This window comes from Jaculus jaculus, chromosome 1 (genome assembly GCF_020740685.1).
Source record: "Jaculus jaculus isolate mJacJac1 chromosome 1, mJacJac1.mat.Y.cur, whole genome shotgun sequence".
NCBI lineage: Eukaryota > Metazoa > Chordata > Mammalia > Rodentia > Dipodidae > Jaculus > Jaculus jaculus.
In genome coordinates, this window is record NC_059102.1 from 35,961,189 (window position 1) to 35,982,997 (window position 21,809).

The 21,809-nt window shown below is 44.2% G+C and overlaps 1 protein-coding gene and 1 non-coding gene across 8 annotated transcripts in view; one reads left to right on the forward strand and one right to left on the reverse strand.

The window, feature by feature from the left end:
- The window catches only part of LOC101608951 (dynamin binding protein), a 133,225-nt gene extending 123,916 nt beyond the window's left edge, over positions 1 to 9,309 (forward strand). For all 7 annotated transcript variants that reach the window (XM_045152050.1, XM_045152056.1, XM_045152062.1 and 4 more), the window contains 3 exons: positions 447 to 645; positions 5,490 to 6,022; positions 7,908 to 9,309. In XM_045152050.1, the coding sequence (XP_045007985.1) occupies positions 447 to 645; positions 5,490 to 6,022; positions 7,908 to 8,093 (918 nt within the window). In that variant the 3' untranslated portion in view covers positions 8,094 to 9,309. The remainder of the gene's footprint in view (positions 1 to 446; positions 646 to 5,489; positions 6,023 to 7,907) is intronic.
- Positions 6,450 to 6,552, reverse strand: LOC123458273. The gene has a single exon (XR_006635566.1). It is a non-coding gene; the product is annotated as a U6 spliceosomal RNA (small nuclear RNA).
- Positions 9,310 to 21,809: the final 12,500 nt, after the last annotated feature.

Consider the following 21,809-nt stretch of genomic DNA (forward strand, 5'->3'; position numbering starts at 1 on the left):
CTCAGCCTCTCAAGTACTGTGGCTGAAGGCCTGAGTCAGCGAGCCTGGCTCCTTCTAAATACGGGCACGCTCATGCTCACGTGCCAGGGCCGCTCGCCGCTTACAGCAGATGCTTGAGTTGCTTTTTGCATCCAGCTTATGTGCTCAGTTTTGGAATTGAACCTGGGCTGGCAAGCTCTGCAAAAAAAGCGCCTTTAACCTTGGCTACCATTTTAATCACAACTTTTTGTTTACAAAATAAGTGTATTAGCTTGTTTCATAGCCCCAGAAGTATTAGCATTGCCCAAGAAACTGTGATTTTCACCTACTAATTCAGTTACAAAAGCATCTGTTGGCGGTAGGTGACCTCACTTCTGAGACTCATACAGTGAGTTGATATTAAATACGGCTGTGAGGATGATGGCCGGATGGGCATTCAACTTGATGATCACGTGTGTGCCTTTCAGCCAAGCTACATGCTACAGTCCGAAGAACTCCGCACCTCCCTGCTGGCAAGGTATCCACCTGAAAAGCTCTTCCAAGTAGAACGGAACTTCAATGCTGCTCAGGACTTGGATGTCTCCCTTCTGGAAGGTGACCTGGTGGGTGTGATCAAAAAGAAAGACCCCATGGGCAGTCAGAACCGCTGGCTAATTGACAATGGAGGTGAGCACTATAGACCTCAGATGACCAAGTGAGGACAGAGTTACTTGGGCTATATCTGCATCCTCTCTAAGCCAGAACAAGACACAGAGACTTTGATTAAAGGGGAAAGTCACTGAAAATGTTCTTTCCATTTCTATAGGATGCGATGTCCAGGTCATTACCAAAACAGCCTATTTTGGTTTTATTGTTTGCACAAGGTTCAGAGGAGATTCTGTTACCTCTTGCAGGATCTTGCCATATTTTATAGCTGGTCCAGGGAGTAGATACTAGCTGAAGGAGTCCTGTTTCTTTTCAGCCTCTAAGCCACAAAAGAAGCTGCCCTATCTCCCAGCTTTTTGTTTGTTTTTTGCTGTTGTTTTTGAGGTAGGGTCTCGCTCTAGCCCAGACTGACCTGGAATTCACTATGAAGTCTCAGGCAGGCCTCAAACTCACAACAATCCTCCTACCTCTGCCTCCTGAGTGCTAGGAAGGGCTTGCTCCACTGCACCTCTGCACCTGGCAGTTGTTGGTTGGTTTATTTTGTGGCTTTTTTTTTCTCCCTGTCTTTCAGTTTCTACACATTTGTGTGTGGATTAAAACTGTGGGGGTTGGTTGCTTTTTCAATGTAATAATTTTACCTTGTGACTGCTTAGAGGATGACTTTAAATAGAACAGCTCACAACTTTTTTTTGGGGGGGGGGATTAAAGAATAAAAAGTTCAAAGAATATTGCTAATCTATAATCCTTTTCTTCAAAATCCCAAAATCTTAGAAAAACAAAGGTGGTTTTTTTTCAGAACTCTTTTTTTTTTTTTTTGCCAAAACCTGAACAAAGTGCTATGAAATTATTTATTTACTTATTTGTGTGTGTGGTTTCATCAGGGTCTGTTGCAATTACAAACAAATGTCCATCTGGCTTTATATGGGTGGCCAGGGGATTGAACTCAAGCCAACAGAATTTGCAAGCAAGTGCCTTTAATCTTTGAGCCATCTCCCCAGCCCCAACAATTTTTTTAAAAAAATATTTATTTGCAAGCACAAGAAGAGAGTGAGAATGGGCATTCCAGGGCGTCCAGCCATTGCAATGAACTCCACATGCATCACTTTGTACATCTGGCTTTACATGCTGTTGCAGTCAGGTTCCCATTGCTGGTAGAAACCACCCAACCAAGAGCAGCTTGTGGGAAAAAAGAGGTTTATTTTGGCTTATAGGCTCGAGGGGGAGGCTCCATGATGGTAGGGAAAATAATGGCATGAGCAAAGGATGGTCTTCACCCCCTGGCCAACATCAAGTGGACAACAGGTATAGGAGAGTGTGCCAAACATAGAAAGGGCAAACTGGCTATAACACCCATAAGCCTGCCCCAACAATACACAGCCTCCTGGATGTGTTAATTCCCAAATCTCCATCAGCTGGGAACCTAGCATTCAGAACACCTAAGCTTATGGTGGACACCTGAATCAAATCACCACACATGCATACTGGGAAATTGAACCTGGATGTTTAAAAGCTTTACAGGCAAGTGCCTTAACAGCTGGGCCATTTCTCCAGCCTCCCAAAATTGAAAAAAAAAAAAAAAAAAAAAAAAGACACATATGTGTATAGCTATACAAGGTTCTTTTGGCACTGCAAACAAATGCTAGATGCTTGTGCCACTTTTTGCATCTGTCTTTATGTGTGTACTGGAGAACTGAACTCCTGCCAGGCTTTGTAAGCAGGCACCTTTAACCAGTGCGCCATCTCCCCAACCCTTACTTGCCTTTTGCATTGTGAATAGTTATCTATTTTGCTATGAGGAATTATGAAATACTAAGAAATGTTTGATGATTTTTTTTCCCAGATCAAAAAAAAAATGAACTTCTGGTCTAAGCATTTTCAGTAGGTCTTTTGGGCCTAGACAATGAACATTTATGTATACACCAACAGAGACTAAAACTTTTAGCATCTCCTTATTGCTTTAGAAGAACCTTGTGAAATTTTTCATCTTTCCCCATTTCGGTTTACCCAGAATAATAAAGATCGGAAATAATAAATCAGATGAAAGAATGGAGCCTTCTAGGGACACAGGCAAGTGGCAGTCAGTGACGAGTTCAGACAGCTTTTGTTGTTGTTGTTTGTTTTGTTTTGTTTTAAGATAGGGTCTCACTCTAGCTCAGGCTGACCTGGAATTCACTATGTAGTCTCAGGCCTCAAACTCATAGCGATCTTCCTACTCTCTGCCTCTTGAGTGCTGGGAGTAAAAGCGTGCGCCACCACACCTGGCCAGGCAGCTTTTTATCTATTTGATCTTGAGTCCTGAAGTGATAGCAAGAAATGCACAGTAAAAGGACCAGCCATTGGACCCTTCATCCCTCCCATGTGTCCAGGGCGTGTTCTTCGTAGCTCAGCTCACTGCCATGGACCACCATTTGCTCAGGTACAAGAAGTACATCAAAGATCCAAAGAGGCCGGGTGTGGTGGCGCACACCTTTAATCCCAACACTCGGGAGGCAGAGGTAGGAGGATTGCTGTGAGTTCAAGGCCACCCTGAGGCTACATAGTGAATTCCAGGTCAGCCTGAGCTAGAGTGAGGCCCTACCTTGAAAAACCAAAACGAAGGGGAAAAAAAAAAAATCCAGAGAGAATGAGGCTGGATAACAAACACCTAAATGCAGTTAGGAGGAATATGTTCTGTCTCACACACTAGGGTGGTTATAGTTTACAGTGACCTGTTATTTATATACATACATACACACACGTACACAATCTGGTCTTAGATGTATATGTATGTGTATTCATGTGGAAGCCAGAGGTCAACATGAGGTGTCATCCTCCCTTGTTCTCCCTCTCCTTGAGGCAGGGTCTCTCATTGAACCTGGGGCTCACTGATTGAGCTAGCCCAACAAACCAGCAGGCCCCAGGAGTCTCCTATCTCTGCCTCCCCACACTTGGGATTATAGGTACATTACCATGCCCTACATTTATGTGGGTGCTGGGAATCTGAACTCAGGTCCTTATACTTGCTCAGCAAACCCTTTCCCTCCTGAGCCATCTCCCAAGCCCCCCTATTATATATTTTATGAAGAACTCGTGAAGAGGTTGCAAGGGATCCAAACATAAAAAATAAGGAAATGGAAATGCTATTTATCTTGACATAACCCCTACATATTATGCCCTATAAATATCTAAATCATTACTGATTTTTTAAAAAAAATTTATTTATTTATTTATTTGAGAGCGACAGACACAGAGAGAAAGACAGATAGAGGGAGAGAGAGAGAATGGGCGCGCCAGGGCTTCCAGCCTCTGCAAACGAACTCCAGATGCGTGCGCCCCCTTGTGCATCTGTCTAACGTGGAACCTGGGGAACCGAGCCTCGAACCGGGGTCCTTAGGCTTCACAGGCAAGCGCTTAACCGCTAAGCCATCTCTCCAGCCCCATTACTGATTTTAAAAGTAAAATTTAATTTAAGGCTGGAGAGATGGCTTAGCAGTTAAGGCACTCATCTGCAAAGTCTGTGGACCCAGGTTCAATTCCCTAGTACCCATGTAAACCAGATGCACATGATGGTACATGTGTCTGGAGTTTGTTTGCAGTGACTATTGTGCCCATTCTCTCTACTCCCTCTCTCTCTCTCAAATAAATAAATTAAAATTTAAAAAAAAGAAAGAAAAGAGGCAGAGATTCAAATTCAGACATTTCCATGCAAATTTGACATAGTATTTAAACACAGCCTTCCATGTAAAGGACTTGGAAGAGTGGAATTTCTTCATGAGCAGACTAACAACAAAGTAATAACATCAAAATTATTTAATTTTTCAAATGTCATGAGAGAGGTCTGGGGAGATGGCTTAGTTGATCAAGCTAACACCCACATAAAAGCCAGGCTTAGTGGTGCTTGCCTGTAATCCTAGAATGTGGAGACAGGATCTCCAAGGCTGGCTGGCTAGCTTGTCTGGCTGAATCAGTGAGCTCTGGGTTCACTGAGAGACCCTGACTCAAAAATAAGAGCTAGAGCATTTGAGGAAGACACCATCATCTGCTTCTGGCCTCCACATGCACATGTATGTGTGTGTATACATATACACACACATACACACGAGCACACACCTACATGTGAAAAATCATGAGGGAGATGGCTCTTGTTCTCATGGAGGTTACATGGCAGGGGTCTATACTTTCCAAATTTCTCCTGGTGCACAAAAATGTTTATGGTTCCTACGTCTAGATGAGGCCTTCTGTCATATCTTAGGCAGTTTGTTAAGGTGAACACACAGTGTACATAGGCCTTAGGTTAGAACTTAGACAAGTTCCTACTTGGCTGCATTCTCTGACCAACAGATTCCAGTGTGAAGGGGGACAGGGACAAGTGGCCTGAGGGACTCCTCAATGCAAGGATAGTCTTAAACTCCCCCTTTACCACATTTACTCAGCTGAGTCCTATTTTCTTCATATGCCCATTTCCAAATATGATTATTTTTTTTTTTTTGAGACAGCCTCTGTATCCAGGCTGACCTTGAACTTGCAACAATCCTCTTCCCTTGGCCTCCTGAGTATGTCATTTGCCAGCCCGAGCCGCCATGTCTGGCTTCTGTGTTTGTTTTTAAAGAAACATGGTTTTTATTACTGCCTTCGCTATTGTCCACAGCCTCCTTTATCATTCTTCCATCATGAGCTGGTAACAAGAATGAACTGGCAGGTAACCAGAGGTCTATGCCTCTTTCCATGCAGTTGTGTTCTGGGACTAGATGTTGCAATTTGTTTTGTCATTAGGCATTTTATTTTCTCTCATACTTTTGACCTCGCTTTTAATTCTTACTTTTCCAGTTCATTCCTTACTCCCTCCCTCTGCTACAAACTAAAGGTGTTGCTCTTTCCTTCTGCAGTTACCAAAGGGTTCGTGTATAGCTCCTTCCTGAAGCCCTATAATCCCCGGCGCAGCCACTCCGACGCCTCCGTGGGCAGCCTCTCCTCCACCGAGTCAGAGCACAGCACTTCCTCGCCAAGGTTCCCTCGGCAGAACAGCAACAGTGCCTTGACCTTCAGCCCCAACAGCATGGCTGTGTCCTTCACCACAGCACCTTCCTCAAAGCAGCCTCAAGATGCATCTTCACTAAAAGAATGTGACCAAGGAACTCTGGGGAGTACAGAGAGTGGGCCATCCAGGGCCTCCTTAGACACAGACTCCACTTGCCAGCCAAGGCCCGGGGACCTTGCAGATGGGGCCAAAGATTTAAGCCAACTAGCTGCCGCCCCGAGGGGCTGCTCCCGAAGCTCCAGGCACCCAGAGGTGGTCGGTCACTCTGTACCAGGGCGAAATGGGCAAGGCAGTGACTTCATAAAAGGAAGTACGAGAACCACCCAGGCTCCAGAAGACAAGAGCAAGGATGCAGGGAGTAGTGAGGCAGAAGGCAGCCAGGTAGGTGTGCCTGCTAGTGTGCCAGAAGGCGTGCAGTGCGCGCAGGAGAGGGCAAGGCAGAAGCTTGCCCGAGCCCTGGCTGTGCTCTGGAGCTCAGGCCAAGGATTCCGCATTGCACTCTGGAAACCCCCTGCTGTGCTGGGGAGCAGCCCTGTGCCTTCTGAGTACCAGCTCCGGGGACACCTCCTGAGTCCTTCTTGCTCTCACTGGGCGTTTAAAGGTGTCAGGAGGAAACTTCCTCAGTTTACCAGTTCCTCTTTCACATGAAGGCTGCCGTTTAACCCACCTGTTTAGATTTTTCGTCACTTTACCACGTGTGTGTCCTGTTCTGTGTTTGTAATAACCTGCTCCTGTCTTGTGGATCCACATATTCTATTATTTTTAATTTTCATTTTTTGGTTTCTCAAGATAGGGTCTTGGTCTAGCCCAGGCTGACCTGGAATTCATGACTTGGCATGTCATCCTTGCAAAGGGGCCATGCTAATCTTCTCTGTATTGTTCCAGTTTTAGTATTTATGCTGCTGAAGTATTTGACCTGGAACTCACTCAGTAGCCCCAGGCTGACCTCAGACTCGCAGCGATCCTCCTACCTCTGCCTCCCAAGTGCTGGGATTAAAGGCCTGCACCACCACGCCCGGCCTGACCCACATATTTTAAAGCCACTTTTAGGTTCACAGCTGCTGTCTCTGATGCACCTGTTGTTTTTTCGGATATTTGTTTGCGTGTAGCCTAGGCTAGCCTCAAACTTGATAAGTAGCCACTGATCCTCCTGCTCCATGGGATAAGAACCTGTACTGCCATTCCCAGCTTGTATGGTGCTGGAGAGTGAACCCAGGGCCTTCTGCATGCTAGGCAAGAACTCTACCCATTGAGCTCAGGCTGAGAGGCCCAGGTGTGGCCTGCATTGTGAAGGTGTTAGCTCTGCTGGAGTCTGGACTCCAAAGGCCAGTTTTCACCTAGTCTCTCAGTTCTACAATTTGTGCCACAGTCGAGTGTGGTTCTTGCTCACTTCTTCTGGTGCTTCTCTCTTTCTACCTGTAGCCTAGAAGAGACAGTCTAGTTCTGGGCTCAAGTGGACAGTTTTTCTAGATGAATGGACAGGGAAAATGGGCCTTTCTTAGATCCTGCTTTGAATAGGGAACTCAGTAAAGCCTTGTCCACTCCTGAACTGACCTGCCCCTAAGGCACTAGCTCTTGGGTACACATCTTGCCCCATGGGCCTCGTGTTTTCTCTTAGCACTGAGCACCCTCACTGTGCATTGTATCTTTTTTTGCAGTGCCTAGAGATAGTTTTTTCTTGCTTTGAGATTAGTTGTGTATTTCAGGGTTTTTCTTTCCAGTTCTAGGGATAGAATGAAGGTTTTGGGGCATGTTAAACAAGTACCTTGAGTTATGACCCCAACCCTAATTCAGAATTTATGGATGAGATATAGAATTGGAGTATGGGAGGGGTACCCTCATAGTTCGTCCATCTTCCATATTGACCACAGGTTCTTGTTCCTATTTAAGTTAGCTCTGGAACAATTAAAAGGTAAGAACTTTGGGGTGTTGTGTTTTGAGTCAGAGTCTCACTATGTAGACCAGACTACCCTTGAACTTGTGGCAATCCTTCTGCCTCTGCCTCTTGAGTGCTGGGATAACAAGAGTGTACCACCACACCCAACTAATTTTGGTTTTCTTATAATCTTCCCTGTTGATTCTGGAATACTGCACCATATGTGGCTATGTAAACTTTTGTTAAAATTAAATAAGATTAGAAATTCAGTTCTTAGAGTTCCTAGCCATATTTCAAGTGCTTAGTAGCTAAACAGTTCATACCAATCAGCTTCATTGGTTTGCAAAGTTCTTTTGGACAGCAGTTCATAACTCTCTTTCTGTCACACAGGTCTATTTTGCTGTCTACACCTTCAAGGCACGAAACCCAAATGAGTTAAGTGTGTCAGCCAATCAGAGACTCAAGATCCTTGAGTTCAAAGATGTTACAGGGAATACAGAGTGGTGGTTAGCTGAAGTTAATGGGAAGAAGGGCTACGTCCCATCCAACTATATCCGCAAGACTGAGTACACCTGAGCCCAGGCTGCCTCTACCCGACCGACCGTGCCTTCACTTTCAGTCTTCTGAAAGGTTCTGGTGGGCTGCCAGTCGCCTGCTCCTAGACACAGGCCCTGCTGCATTGCTTATCTGTAACATGGAATGCAAGATAAGCTTTGTTCTCAATTGGGTTATAAACCTTAGTGCTCACTAGGGTTTCTAGAATTTTGAAGTGGGCTCACAAATGATTCAGTGACCATAAGAAGAGAGGCAAGTTCTGGAGTCAGCCTTTGGAAATGAGAAATTTCCAGTCAGAAGACCAGTGCTGTGTGTGTGCAGGAAGCTATGCTCTCATGCTCTGTGATCAACGGATCAGAAATCAACATAGATGAAGAGAACACCACAGCTTTGGGAGTCCTCTAAGATCTGTCATGTGGCAAGGATTTTGTCAAGATTGCGCCAAGCCTAGTGTGTCAAAGCTTCCAAGACACCTCCAGTGTTCAGCACACCTTTTCTCTAACACATAGTCACCCCTAATTCCTACAGTTTCTAAAATACCAATCTTATTTATTCCAACTGCTTTCTTTTGCTAAGTGGTTAGGGTCTTCGTTTTCCTTTGGCCCTGCATCTGAAAGGTTCTCTTCCCCGTGTTAGACACAGCCACCTGCTCCTTCCCACCTTATACTGTCTCTGTGTGATGTCTTCTGACCCTCTCTCCTTGTATTCACGAGCTGATAGACTTAGTGCTCCAGCCATTGAAAGTACTTCTTCTGCACGGATCGAAAGTCAAGTCTGTAGGAAGACTGGATGCCCTCTCCATCCCAGCACACTGCTGCCATCTGGTTACATTCACAGATGCCCAGTACATAACCCATGTGGCTTAGACTTAGAAGTGGGGTTTTGTGTCTCACGTCTAACTTCATGCTTCCAAGACGGTCTTCAAAGCCAAACATTCTAAAGTGCCTCATGAGATCTTCTTTCCAGTACAGGAAGGTACTTGCTAATCCTGTGCTTCAGATTTTCCCTAGATATGAAGCTTACCTTGAAATGGGAAACTATGAATTTTGTCTCTTCAGAAAGGGAATTAAGACCAGCCTTACCACCCCTGCTCCTCCAACGCACACGCCTTAAAATCCTGGTGAATCAGGAGACACCCATGGATGTCTCCATCGCTGGTCAGGGTCTCTTGTGAAGTGTTTATATTTAGAGATGTTTATTTTAAGTAGCTATTTTATAAATAAAAGAATTTCTGGTGGCCAGGGTGTATTTTCTTTTTTTTTTTGGTTTTTCGAGGTAGGGTCTCACTCTGGCTCAGGCTGACCTGGAATTAACTCTGTCATCTCAGGGTGGCCTCGAACTCTTGGCGATCCTCCTACCTCTGCCTCCCGAGTGCTGGGATTAAAGGCGTGCGCCACCACGCCCGGCTCAGGGTGTATTTTCTTGACTTCCTTCCACAGTGAACCTGAGCACTCTTCTTGGTTTTTAGAAGGTGCCTTCTTGGCAACTCAGTGACGCCACATTCTCAGAGAATGAGAAAGTCTGACTGAAAAAATGCAGGGCAGAAATTGATCCTGTCGCACATCTTAGCAGTTTTGGCATTCTTAAAACACCTGTGCTGCAGGCGACTATTCCAAGCCATGTTGTACTGTGTAGAACAGTAGAGCGGAACTCTCCAACTGAAATCCTAACGCGCCAACAGGGACACACTAGTGGTTCAGGGAAGGAGGCAGCGTGAGGACAGTGAATCCATCACTAGCATGGGATAGACACGAGGTTGCTCAGGCAGCCCAGGCAACAAAAGCTCTTGAGTCATCCAGGCCTGCTTTTGTGACTAGGAAAATGGTCTAAGGACATTCTGAGCTGCCCAAGCCATACGTCAGACTTCTGGTGGACCGTGAACTTAAACGTGGGGCTGTGGGCGTTCTAGCTGTCTTCACACCTGTTCTCCAGCCCTACTGTCTGGCTTCTGATAGTCTGTAATTGTGTGATTGGAAACTACCCAACATATGCCTCAGTTTCTTCTGACGCAGAGATGGTAACTCCATCTCATGGGGTTACAAGGAAGGACTGAATGTTAAAACAGGACTTTGCAGCTTCATATCCCACAGAACTGTGTATGTGAACATTCTCCATGAGTGAAGATGCCCTCACACAAGCCAAGGAAACCAGCATACAGATTACAGCTCCTGGGCACAGCATAGAAATAAAACCTGTTGGCTATAATTCCAGTATTCAGGATGCCAAGGCTAGAGGATTACCAAAGTTGAAGGCTAGTCTGGGCTACATAGTAATTTCCCAGTCAGCCTGGACTATAAGACTCAAGAAGGTAAACCGAGAAAGGCAGTTGTATATTAGCTGCCACTCTGCCAACCCCAGGCAGAACTGTATGAGGCAGAGACCGTGTATGTGGGAGAAGATGAGGAAATGAAGGCCCAGGGAAATGACTTAGTGGATAGGCACTATCTGTGCAAGCATGAATATGCAGGATCAGATCCTCAGGCCTTGTTAAAGCAGGTAGCAGACTTCTGTAATCTCAGCACACCAACAGGGACATGGGAGGTGGAAACAAGGTTTTCCAGACGCTGGTAGATTAGCCTGAAGAAAGGAGCAATGAACAGTGACCCTGCCTCGAGTGAGGTGAAAGTTGTTCTCTGACCGCCACACCTGTACTGGTGTGTGGGAGCTTACACACGCGCGCGTGAGTGTACATGCCAAAAAAAAGGTAAATAGAGCCGGCTGTGGTGGCTCTCATCTTTAATCAAAGCACTTGGGAGGCAGAGGTAGGCAGATCACCATGAGTTCAAGGCCACCCTGAGGCTACATAGTGAATTCCGGGTCAGCCTGGGCTAGAGCAAGACCCTGCCTCAAGAAAGAAAGAGAAAAAAAAAAAAAGACTCCAGGCCCAGTTCAGTAAAACCCAGTGCCAGGGAGACCCTCCAGGCCTACCTGCAGCATGGGTGATTAATGGGAGAATGCCCAGATGCCACAGCAGACACTAAGGTTCATCAAGGCACCATGTCTGCCCATCTTTGCTAGGGGGATAACAGTGATCCTAATGGCCAGGAGCTCAGGACCATGCAGCCCCAGGTCAGCCTGAGGAAAGCAGGAAGACACCGAGTGTCGGCACACCATCCAGCAGGAAATAATTGACAGATACATAGGGCTTAAATATGGCCTCATGCCCAGTATGACGTTTAGTATGTCAAATCTTGATGTTTCTACTATGGTTAGAGGTATAAGGGGAAACCCCAGAAATGCAGTCCCGAATGAAGACTACCACCCAGATCCTGGTTATTGATGGTTACTATCATCCCCCACACCCCCGACCCCATTCTTACACGAAGTATCCATGAGAAAGAAAGAGAATGGGTGCACCAGGACCTTTGGAGTCTGCAAACAAACTCCAGATGCATATGCCACCAAATGCATCTGGCTTACCTGGGTTCTGGGTTCTTAGGCTTCACAGGTAAGTGCCTTAACCGCTAAGCCATCTCTCCAGTCCTAAAGTTCTTTCTTAAGAAATTAATTAGTTGTATTATATGTATGGAGATTTTAAATACATGCACCACTTTGCATCCAGCTTTATGTGGGTGTTGAATTTTTTTTCCCCAAGGTGTGGTCTCAGTCTAGCCCAGGCTGATCTGGAATTCACTATGTAGTCTCAAGTTCACTATATGACCTCTAACAGTGCTCCTCCTGCCTCAGCTTCCCTGATGCTAAGATTATAGGTGTGCACCACCGTGCCTGGCAGGTGTTGGGAAATTTAACCCAGGCTTATAGGCTTTGCAAATGAGTTCCTTAACAGCTTTAACAGCTGAGCCATCTCTCCAGCCTCAGAGTTCTTAACTGATTTGGGTAAAAGATTTGAAACTAAAAAAGAAGAAATACCTTGTAAAGAATACAAAATTGAGGAAGTGAGTTTTGAAATCAACTTTTAGTTAGGATTAAAAGGCAGCAGAATACTTACTAATTCCAACTATAGCAGAATTTGATGTGGTTAAGGATTGTCATTAAGCTCTCTTCAGTTGGAAAAAATAATGTCATTTTTACCAGAGCTACTTGGGATTACCATTATTAGTTTCCTCTTATTTAACAGATTAACAAAAACTGGTTTAAAACACAAATACAGGGCTGACGAGATGGCTTAGCAGTTAAGGCACTTGCCGGCAAAGCCAAAGGATCCAGATTAAATTCCCTAGTATCCATGTAAAGCCAGATGCACAAGGTGGCACATGTGTCTGGAGTTTATAGTGGCTAAAGGCCCTGGCATGTTCTCTTTTTCAAATTAAAAAAAAATTTAAAAACACAAATATGGGCTGGGGAGATGGCTCTGTGGTTAAAGGTGCTTGCTTGCAAAGCCTGCCAACCCAGGATCAATTCACCAATACATACATAAAGACAGATGCACAAAGTGTTTCATGTATCTGGAGTTAATTTGCAGCCACAAAAGGCTCTGGCATGCCTTCTCTCTCTAAATAAATAAATATTTTTTAAAAAAAAAAAAACACGCTGGGCATGGTGGTGCACACCTTTAATCCCAGCACTCAGGAGGCAGAGGTAGAAGAATCACCATGAGTTCAAGGCCATCCTGAAACTACATACTGAATTCAGGTCAGTCTGGGCTACAGTGAGACCCTACCTCAAAAAAAAAATAAATACAAATGGGTTAAGGCACTTGCCTACAAAGCAAAAGACCCAGTACCTACGTAAAGCGGGTTGCACAAATTGGCACATGTGTCTGGAGTTCATTTGCAATGAGATTCTGACATGCCCATTGTTGCAGTCCGGTTCACATTGCTGGTAGAAATCACCCAACCAAGAGCAAGCAGCTTCTGGGAAAAAGAGGTTTTTTTTGGCTTACAGGCTCGAGGGGAAGCTTCACGATGGCAGGGGAAAACGATGGCATGAGCAGAGGGTGGACATCAGCCCCTGGCCAACATAAGATGGACCACAGCAACAGGAGGGTGTGCCAAACACTGGCATGGGGAAACTGGCTATAAAGCCCATAAGCCTGCCCCCAATAATACACTCCCTCCAGGAAGCATTAATTCCCAAATCTCCATCAGCTGGGAACCTAGCATTCAGAACACTTAAGTTTATGGGGGACACCTGAATCAAACCACCACACCCATTCTCTCTCTCTCCCCACCCTCTCTGCCTCTCACTCTTCCTCTCTAAATAAATAAATAATACATTGTCAAATAAAACGACCCAGAAAAAAAAAAAAAACAACCAGAAATGATGAGTCCAAAATCAGTATCACTGGGCTAAAGCCAAGGTGAGGGGAGAACTTGTTCCTTATAGAGATTCCAAGAGGAAAATCTATTTCCTTACCTGTTCTGAGTTCCTTAGCTTGCACTTCACTCCTCCTTCCAACCCATCTTCAACTCTCCCCACATCTGTGCTCAAGATCACTTTCTCTCTAACTCTGAACTCCTGGCTTTTTTCACTGTTTTGTATGTGGGGTGTCAGGGGAGAGACTAAGGATCAAACCCAGACCTCACACGTGCTAGGCAAATGCTCCACACTGAGCCATGACCCAGCACTTGGCTCTCTTTTATAAGGATCCTGGGGTTACACTGGGCTCATCTGAATAAACTAGGACATCTCAAAACTCTTAACTTAGTCACATTAGCAAAATCCTTCTGTAATGGACTGTAACATATTCATGGGTTCCAAGGATTAGAAAGTGGGCACTTTTGATGACTGATTATTCTATCATAAGTATGAAGTCACATGGTATTTTTGAAGCAAATCACTTGATAATGGAAACATGATTCTGGAGGTGTTTTTTATAAGGATTCAGATAAGTATATATTTTAGAGTATGGGACCACATGACATGCTGTGACTCAATTCTGCATTGTAACATGAAAACAGGAGTGGATAATATAGAAATGAAGTTTTCAATGAAAACTTTCAATGAAAAGTTTATTTTTAAATTTTATTTATTGACAATTTTATACATATGCACAGGCAGTTTAATTATAGTCCCCTCCAGTTGCCTTCACTTGTTTCCCCCACATCCCTCTCCTACTGAACCTCTTCTGCTCAAGCTGTCTCTTCTGTGTTGGTTGTGTGTGTGTGTGTGCCCCCCTGGGTTCAGTTAGGGTTGCCAGCAGGAGCATGGGTGAGATTTACTTACCAGAGCACACGCAACTTACCAGTGGCTACAACATTAAAGAAAATCCCCCCCCCCCGCCCCAGCAACCATTATCAATAATTCCTCAGGGGAGGGGTGGGAGCCTTATGCCCTCCTCCACCATCTATGACAGAACGTGGATGGCCCAATATTGTACAGGTCTTGTGCAGGCAATGACAGTCACGATGAGACCATTAATACGACAGCCATTTCATGCCTGAAAGACGGCATCCACGGTCTCCTCCCCATCTGGCTCTTACATTCTTTCTGCTCCCTTTGTCACAATGTTCCCTGAGCCTTGGAAGGGTGACAAATTTTCATTTATAAACACAGGAGTGTGCCAGATTTAAGCCTTGGGCCAAACCCCTATTCTAGGTCCAGCTAAAATAAAGATTCTGATGACGACATTTGTTGTAAATTTTTATTTATTTATTTATTTGACAGAGAAAGGGAGAGAGAGAGAATGGGCACACCAGGGTCTCCAGCCATTGCAAACAAACTCCAGACATGTGCGCCCCCTTGTGCATCTGGCTTACGTGGGTCCTGGGGAATCGAACCAGTGTTCTTTGGCTTTGCAGGCAAACACCTTAACTGTTAAGCCATCCCTGCAGCTCTGATGATGACATTTCTTCTTCTTTTTTTTTCTTTTCACAATTTTTATTAACATTTTCCATAATTATAAAAAATATCCCATGGTAATACCTCCCCCCACACACACTTTCCCCTTTGAAATTCCATTCTTCATCATATTACCTCCCCATCTCAATCATTGTACTTACATATATACAATACCAACCTATTAAGTACCCTCCTCCCTTCCTTTCTCTTCCTTTTGTATCTCCTTTTTAACTTACTGGCCTCTGCTACTAAGTATTTTCCTTCTCATGCAGAAGCCCAATGATGATGACATTTTTAAGGAAGGAGAAAAAAAAAGCAGCCAAACTAATTGGTTAACTAATTGGCACTGAGAAACATGTCAAATAGAAAGATAATTGGGACCAAGTCCTAACAAACCAGACCACAATTTTTCTGCAGATGAGCAAGAGAGACTTGTGTGGTCAGAGGTAACAGAATGTCTAGTGAACAACTCAGTGATCTCTGCATGGATACAAGCCATGCATCTCCCAAAGAGCCAGTTGTATAAGCTTAAGAAGAAGGGAATGTCCCAGAGATGGCTGCTGCAAGAACAAACAGATGCATATGGTGACCAAAGCCTTGACTGCCAAGAGTTGAAGAAAGAGCTGTTCACCAGGCCAAGTTAACTGAAAGTAGTTTTTTTTTTCTTCTAAAACCTCTATTTTTATATTTATAATACCACAAAAAAATACTGGCTACCATACATTTTTATTTTTTATAATTTTATTTATTTAGTTGCAAGCAGAGAGAGCTAGATGAGAGACAGACTGAGAGAATGGGTGCGCCAGAGCCTCCAGCCACTACAAAGGGACTCCAGATACATGTGCCACTTTGTTCATCTGGCTTTATATAGGTACCAGAGAATCAAACCCAGGTCATTAGGCTCTGCAGGCAAATGCCTTCACCGCTAAGCCATCTCTCCAGCCCCTAGCATACATTTTTATCCCTCTTTTTCTACTTCTTTTCTAAATGATTATTTTTTTATATACTATAAGAATTAAATTCCACAGCATAATAATTACTCACATAAGAAGTAAAAGGGAAATCTATAAAAATGGAGTTCTTTTTAGTTGATTCTTTGAAGGACTTTTATAGCTTTCCCCTTATGCATTTTTTAAAGATTTATTTTTATTTATTAGATAAAGAGAGGGAGAGAGAGAGAAAGAAAGAAAATGGGCATGCCAGGGCCTCTAGCTACTGCAAATGAACTCTAGATGTATGTGCCACCATGTACATCTGGCTTACATGGGACCTGGGGAAATGAACCTGGGCCCATAGGCTTCACAAGCATGCCCCTTAACCATTAAGCCACCTTTCTTACCCTCTACATTTTTAAACAATATGAAGCCTTTCAAAAAACAATGTTCAGTGTTTACGTGGAGGACTACACTCATGTTTCACAGCCAAATCTGGTCTTTACTAATGAATTTTAACTGCAGCAGCTGAAATATCAAGGTTTATAGAATATCGTTTGTTCATTTTCAAATAAATCCTGATCAGTATGTGTTTCTCACTGTGTTGCCTAAATGCAATACGTCTCTTCATACGATGTTTCCAAAACCACCTGTACACAGTTAGCCTGCAAAAACCATAGGCCTGGTTGGTGTACTCATCTGTGCCAGTGTCTCAGTACAGAATGACTTTGTTTGCTTGGGCTTTATGGCTTCTGCAGAAGGGGTGCTGCTCCTCTGGGGTGGGTGTCTCTGAAAGACATGATGGCACCAATTCTGTGACTGTCGAAAGAGCTATTGGCTGAAGAGACTGTTGCTCCAGACACCCAGCCACAGTGATTCTGATGGGTGGGAAGAAACTCTGCTCTGCCCCTGTCTGGTGGCCCTTCAGCGCCCCCTGTTGCTAGAACCTGGAAGGAGTAGAAGGCAATGCAGAGATGGCATTTGGGCCTCAGCCCCAGCTTTACAAAGCAGAACCTAGAAGGATAGATTTGAAAGCGAGACAATAGCTTGATAATGGCTATGGCAGTTTGAATGTATGACCCCATAGTCTCAGATGTTTTGTTAAAATTGAGTTTACAGGATTGGACAGCTGGCTCAGCCATTAAAGGTGCTTGCTTGCAAAGCCTGACAGCCTGGGTTCAATTCCTCAGTGCCCATAAAAAGCCAGATTCACAAGGTGGAGCAAGCATCTGGGGTTTGTTGGCAGTGGCAAGATGCCTGATGTACCCATATTTCCCCCTCTTTCCCTCTCCCCCCCCCCTCGTAAGTAAATAAATAAAATATTAAAAAACTGAGTTTACGGCTTCAGCCCCCAGCAGGCAGGTTCCTGCTACAGGGGATGCGTCACTGGCGATGGATCTGATTCCAGGCCAGAAGTGTAGAGAGAGCGGTTTTGAGCTCTGCCAGGGTTTGTGCTGTCTGTTGGTGTGGGTGTTTGCTTGTTCTCTCTCTGCCTGAGTGAATGGAAGTAAGCAGCTTCTTCCAGAACTTTCCCTGGATCTGTAAGTTTGCAATAAATCCCTTCCTCCCATAAACTATGTCTGTTTGGAAGTTCATCCCAGCAACTTGGAGATGACTACAATAGCCAAGGCACCTTTATTCTACAGCGCCAATTCAGTGTGCTCAGAAGAAGATAGAACACAGAAAGAGGCAGAAAGACCCGAGAAGACAGAAAGGTGTTTTGGAAGAATGTATAGTTCTCACTAGCTAGCTAAAATTTGAACCTGAAATTAATTTGCTGAAATAAAACTTGTGAGAAGAATTTTAATGGAGCGCAGTGTTTTTTAATACAGGTTTTAATTTATATTAAACAATCACTGGGCAGTGCCAGACATTTAGTAGAGGCTGAATAAACAGGGCTCGCTGGTGCTGGAAGTCCAGTTCCATTTTGTCTGGGGACAAAGTGAAACGGTAGCAGCTCTCCACTTCCCTCCTTGATGCTCTCTCTCTCTCTCTCTGAGAATTTCTTGGTAGCTACAGTTGGCTCTCAGCAGGTAAAAACGGTTCTGTTTTCCAATGCTCCTTTTGCTTCTCCCAATGCCCTAGGTCTAGATGCTTTTTTAAAGAAGCCGATAAGAAAATGTATGTGTATGGAATGTGTTTACAAAGAAGATAATGAAGGAAATTTAAAAGAACGGCACTATTATTTGAAATAATGGTCAGGAAAAACAAGTGAGAGTGACAAAGAAATTGAGCTCAGAAAAAGAGATAAGGGACTGGAGAGATGGCTTAGCTGTTAAGGCATTTGCCTGCAAAGCCAAAGGACTCAGGTTCGATTTCCCAGGACCCATGTTAACCAGATGCACAAAGGGGCACACACGTCTGGAGTTCATTTGCAGTGGCTGGAGGCCCTGGCATGCCCATTTCTCTCTCTCTCTCTCAAATAAATAAATAATAAAATGTTTAAAAACAGAGATAAGGGTGTTGCTGATGATGGTGATGATAACACTGTATTAAAAGAACATTAAAGATTGGGAACCACAGGAAAAAAGAAGCAAAGATCAATAGCAGAGATAAAGGACACAAGTTACTTCCAAAAGAATGTCAGAGGCACACTACTATATTATCTTAATTCTAAAATCTGTCTTATAAGCAAGGCATGCCAAAGTTTAATTGGCGGTGTTCTTTTTTGGTTATATATGACAATGGGTGTTTTATAAGCAATGGAATCTCAAATTAATATACACTGACCTGCAGTTCATAGGAGCCACACTTCATGCAGGCAGGTATACATTTCAAAACTTTGCTTGCAAAGCAGCCAACCATTACAGGATATTTACAATGTACCAGATCTACTTTGCAGCATTAGGGAGGGATCCAACTTGAATAACCCCCTTAGCCAACATGTCAATATTTACACAACTTGGTCAACTGTCATCCAGGCTGATTCAGAACCTAATTCATGGTGACATGTGCAGGAAAGCTACACAATTTTATCATCTGAACTGGACACCTTCTAGAGGGAAGATGAGAGCTCTTATGTTGGGGCAGCAGGTAACAGGCACGTACCATTCCTTTAGGGTGTTCAATGCCCTGAGTACTTCCCTAAACAGTGGAATGCTGCTTGGATCAAGATACAGAGATGTCTCCTTTTTTTTCTTGCATATGTGTGTTTGTGTGGTGTGCATGCATATTTTCACGTTCAGATGTGTGTAGTGCACATGTATGTTGTATCATGTGTGTGGAGGCTGGAAGTAGATGTCAGGCACATATTGCCCTACCCAGCTTTGACGTGCATGCTGGGGACTGTACTCAGTCCAGGTGCCCAAGCAGTTTACTGACTGAGCCATCTCCGTGGTCCCTGAAATGCTGGAGAGAGAGATCAAAAATTTTATGACTACACCCTTGAAATTGAAGTAAGTAATGCAATGATCCCCCAAACAAATGACACAAAAGCCCAGGAAAGTTGGAGGGGGAAAGCTAGACAGGCTTCCAAAACGAGATCTCGGTCTCTTTTTGTTGATAATACAGGATGCCAAGGCAAGAGAAAGAGCCAAACATGAGACCCATACAGACTCCTGTGATAAGCCTGAGTATTGAGGAGGTCGCACCCGGGGCTGGGGAGAGGGCTCAACACATGAGCACGTAGCATGCAAGCGTGAGGTCTTGAATTCCATCCCCAGCACCCATGTAAAAAGCCTGGCATTAAAAAAAGCCTGGCATGGCCATGCTTACCTATTGTGAGGGGAGGTGGAGGCAGGAGAATTGCTGGTCAACCAGACCGACTAAAAATGTCAGCTCCAGATTTAGTGAGAACCTCTGTCTCATAGCTCAGGCCTCAAATAAGAGTGTTCCCAGATGCTGACAGCAAAAACTCAGAACACACAGAAGGAAATAAAAACGCCAGGGATAAAACAATAGATAGAAAATAATCCAGGTATTAGAACCATAAGATAACAACATTGAAAAACAAATGGTATAATAAGAAACTGAGCTCTGCGTAGTGGCTGATTCCTTTACTCCCAGCAGGTGGAACGATGAGGCAAGAGGGCAGGATCATTTTAAGACTGAGGTCAGCCTGGGGCTACAGAGTGAGTTCCAGATCAGTTTGGGCTAGAGTGAGACTCTGCCCCCAAAAATAAACAACAGGGGGCTGGAGTGGTTAAGGCGCTTGCCAGCAAGCCAAATGACCCAGGTTTGATTTCCCTGTACCCACATAAAGCCAGATGCACAAAAACAAACAACAAAGCTGGGTGTGGTGGTCACACGCTTTTAGTCCCCACACTCAGGAGACAAAGCTAGGAGGATCTCTATGAGTTTGAGGCCACCCTGAGACTACATAGTGAATTACAGGTCAGCCTGGGCAAGAGACCCTACCTCAAAAAAAAAATAATAATAATTCTAAGGTGCCCCAGAAACATATGAAACTTTATCCTCAATATTAGCCAGGGAAATACAAATTATTATTTATATTAATATTAATTCATATTCAATGTTTAAATTGGCATTCCCTTTGAAAACAAACAACCCTAAACCACCAGATGAGGTTGCACATACCTTTAACCCTAGTACTTGGCAGGCTGAGGTAGAAGGATGGCTGAGTTTGAGGCCAGCATGGGACTACAGGGTGAGTTTCAGCTAAGCCTGAGCTAGAGTGAGACCCTGCCTCAAAAAACAAACACAGGGGGCTGGAGAGATGGCTTAGTGGTTAAGCACTTGCCTGTGAAGCCTTAGGACCCAGGTTCGAGGCTCAACTCCCCAGGACCCATGTAAGCTAGATGCACAAGGGGGTGCATGCATCTGGAGTTCGTTTGCAGTGGCTGGAAGCCCTGGCGTGCCCTTTCTCTCTCTTTTTCTCTGCCTCTTTCTCTCTTATTGTCGCTCTCAAATAAATGAATAAAATATTACGAAAAAAATAAACACAGTCAGCCATGGAATTCCAGAACTTGGAGTCAGAGGTAGGAGGATCACCATGAGTTTAAGGCCAGCCTGAAACTACTTAGTGAATTACAGGCCAGCTTGGGCTGTACTGAGAACCTACCTCAAGAAAACAAAAACAAACAAAAGTGCTGGAGAGATGGCTTAGTGGTTAAGGCACTTGCCTGTGAAGCCTAAGGACCCAGGTTTGACTACCCAGGACCCATGTAAGCCAGATGCACAAGGTGGCACATGTGTCAGGAATTCATTTGCAATGGCTAGAGGCCTGTTCTCTCTCTCTCTCTCTTTCTATATGTGTGTGTGTGTGTGTGTATAAAATATATATAATAAATGAAATATTAAAAATATATCTTTGATCCACTTGAAAAACAAAAAATAGGCTGGGATATTGCTCAGTGGTTAAAGCACTTGCTTGAAAAGCCAGACAACCTGAGTTCAAATCCCCAATACCCACTTAAAGCCAGATACACAAAGTGGCACAAGCATCTGGATTTCCCTTCCAGTGGTAGGAGGCCCTGGCATGCCCATCTCCTCTTTCTTTCTCTCTCTCTCTCTCCCTCCCTCCTTCTCAGCTCTCATATAAGAAAATGAAAATTATTTAAAAAGAGGGCTAGAGAGATGGCTCATTGGTTAAGGGCACTTGCTTGCAAAGCCTGATGGCCTGAGTTCAATTCCCCAGTACCCATGTAAAGCCAGATGCACAAAGTGGCACATGCATCTGGAGTTTGTTTGCAGTGGCTGGAGGCCCTGGTGTGCTCACACTCATTTTCTCTCTCTCTCTAACTATTTCTTTGTTTCTCTCAAATAAACACATAAGACTATTTAAAAATATTTTTTAAAAAGGACAAAACAAGGGCTGGAGGGATGGCTTAGCAGTTAAGGTGTTTGCCTGCAAAGCCAAAAGACCCAGGTTCGATTCCCCAGAACCCACGTTAGCCAGCTGCACAAGGGGGCACATGTGTCTGGAGTTCATTTGCAGTGGCTGGAGGCCCTGATGTGCACATTCTCTGTCTCTCTCTCTCCCTCACTCCCTCTTTCTCTGTCAAATAAATAAATAAATAAGAATAAAATATTTTAAAAGGACAAAACAAAATTGGCACTACCTCATATGTGTATGTAAACATATACACACTCTCCACTTCTGAAT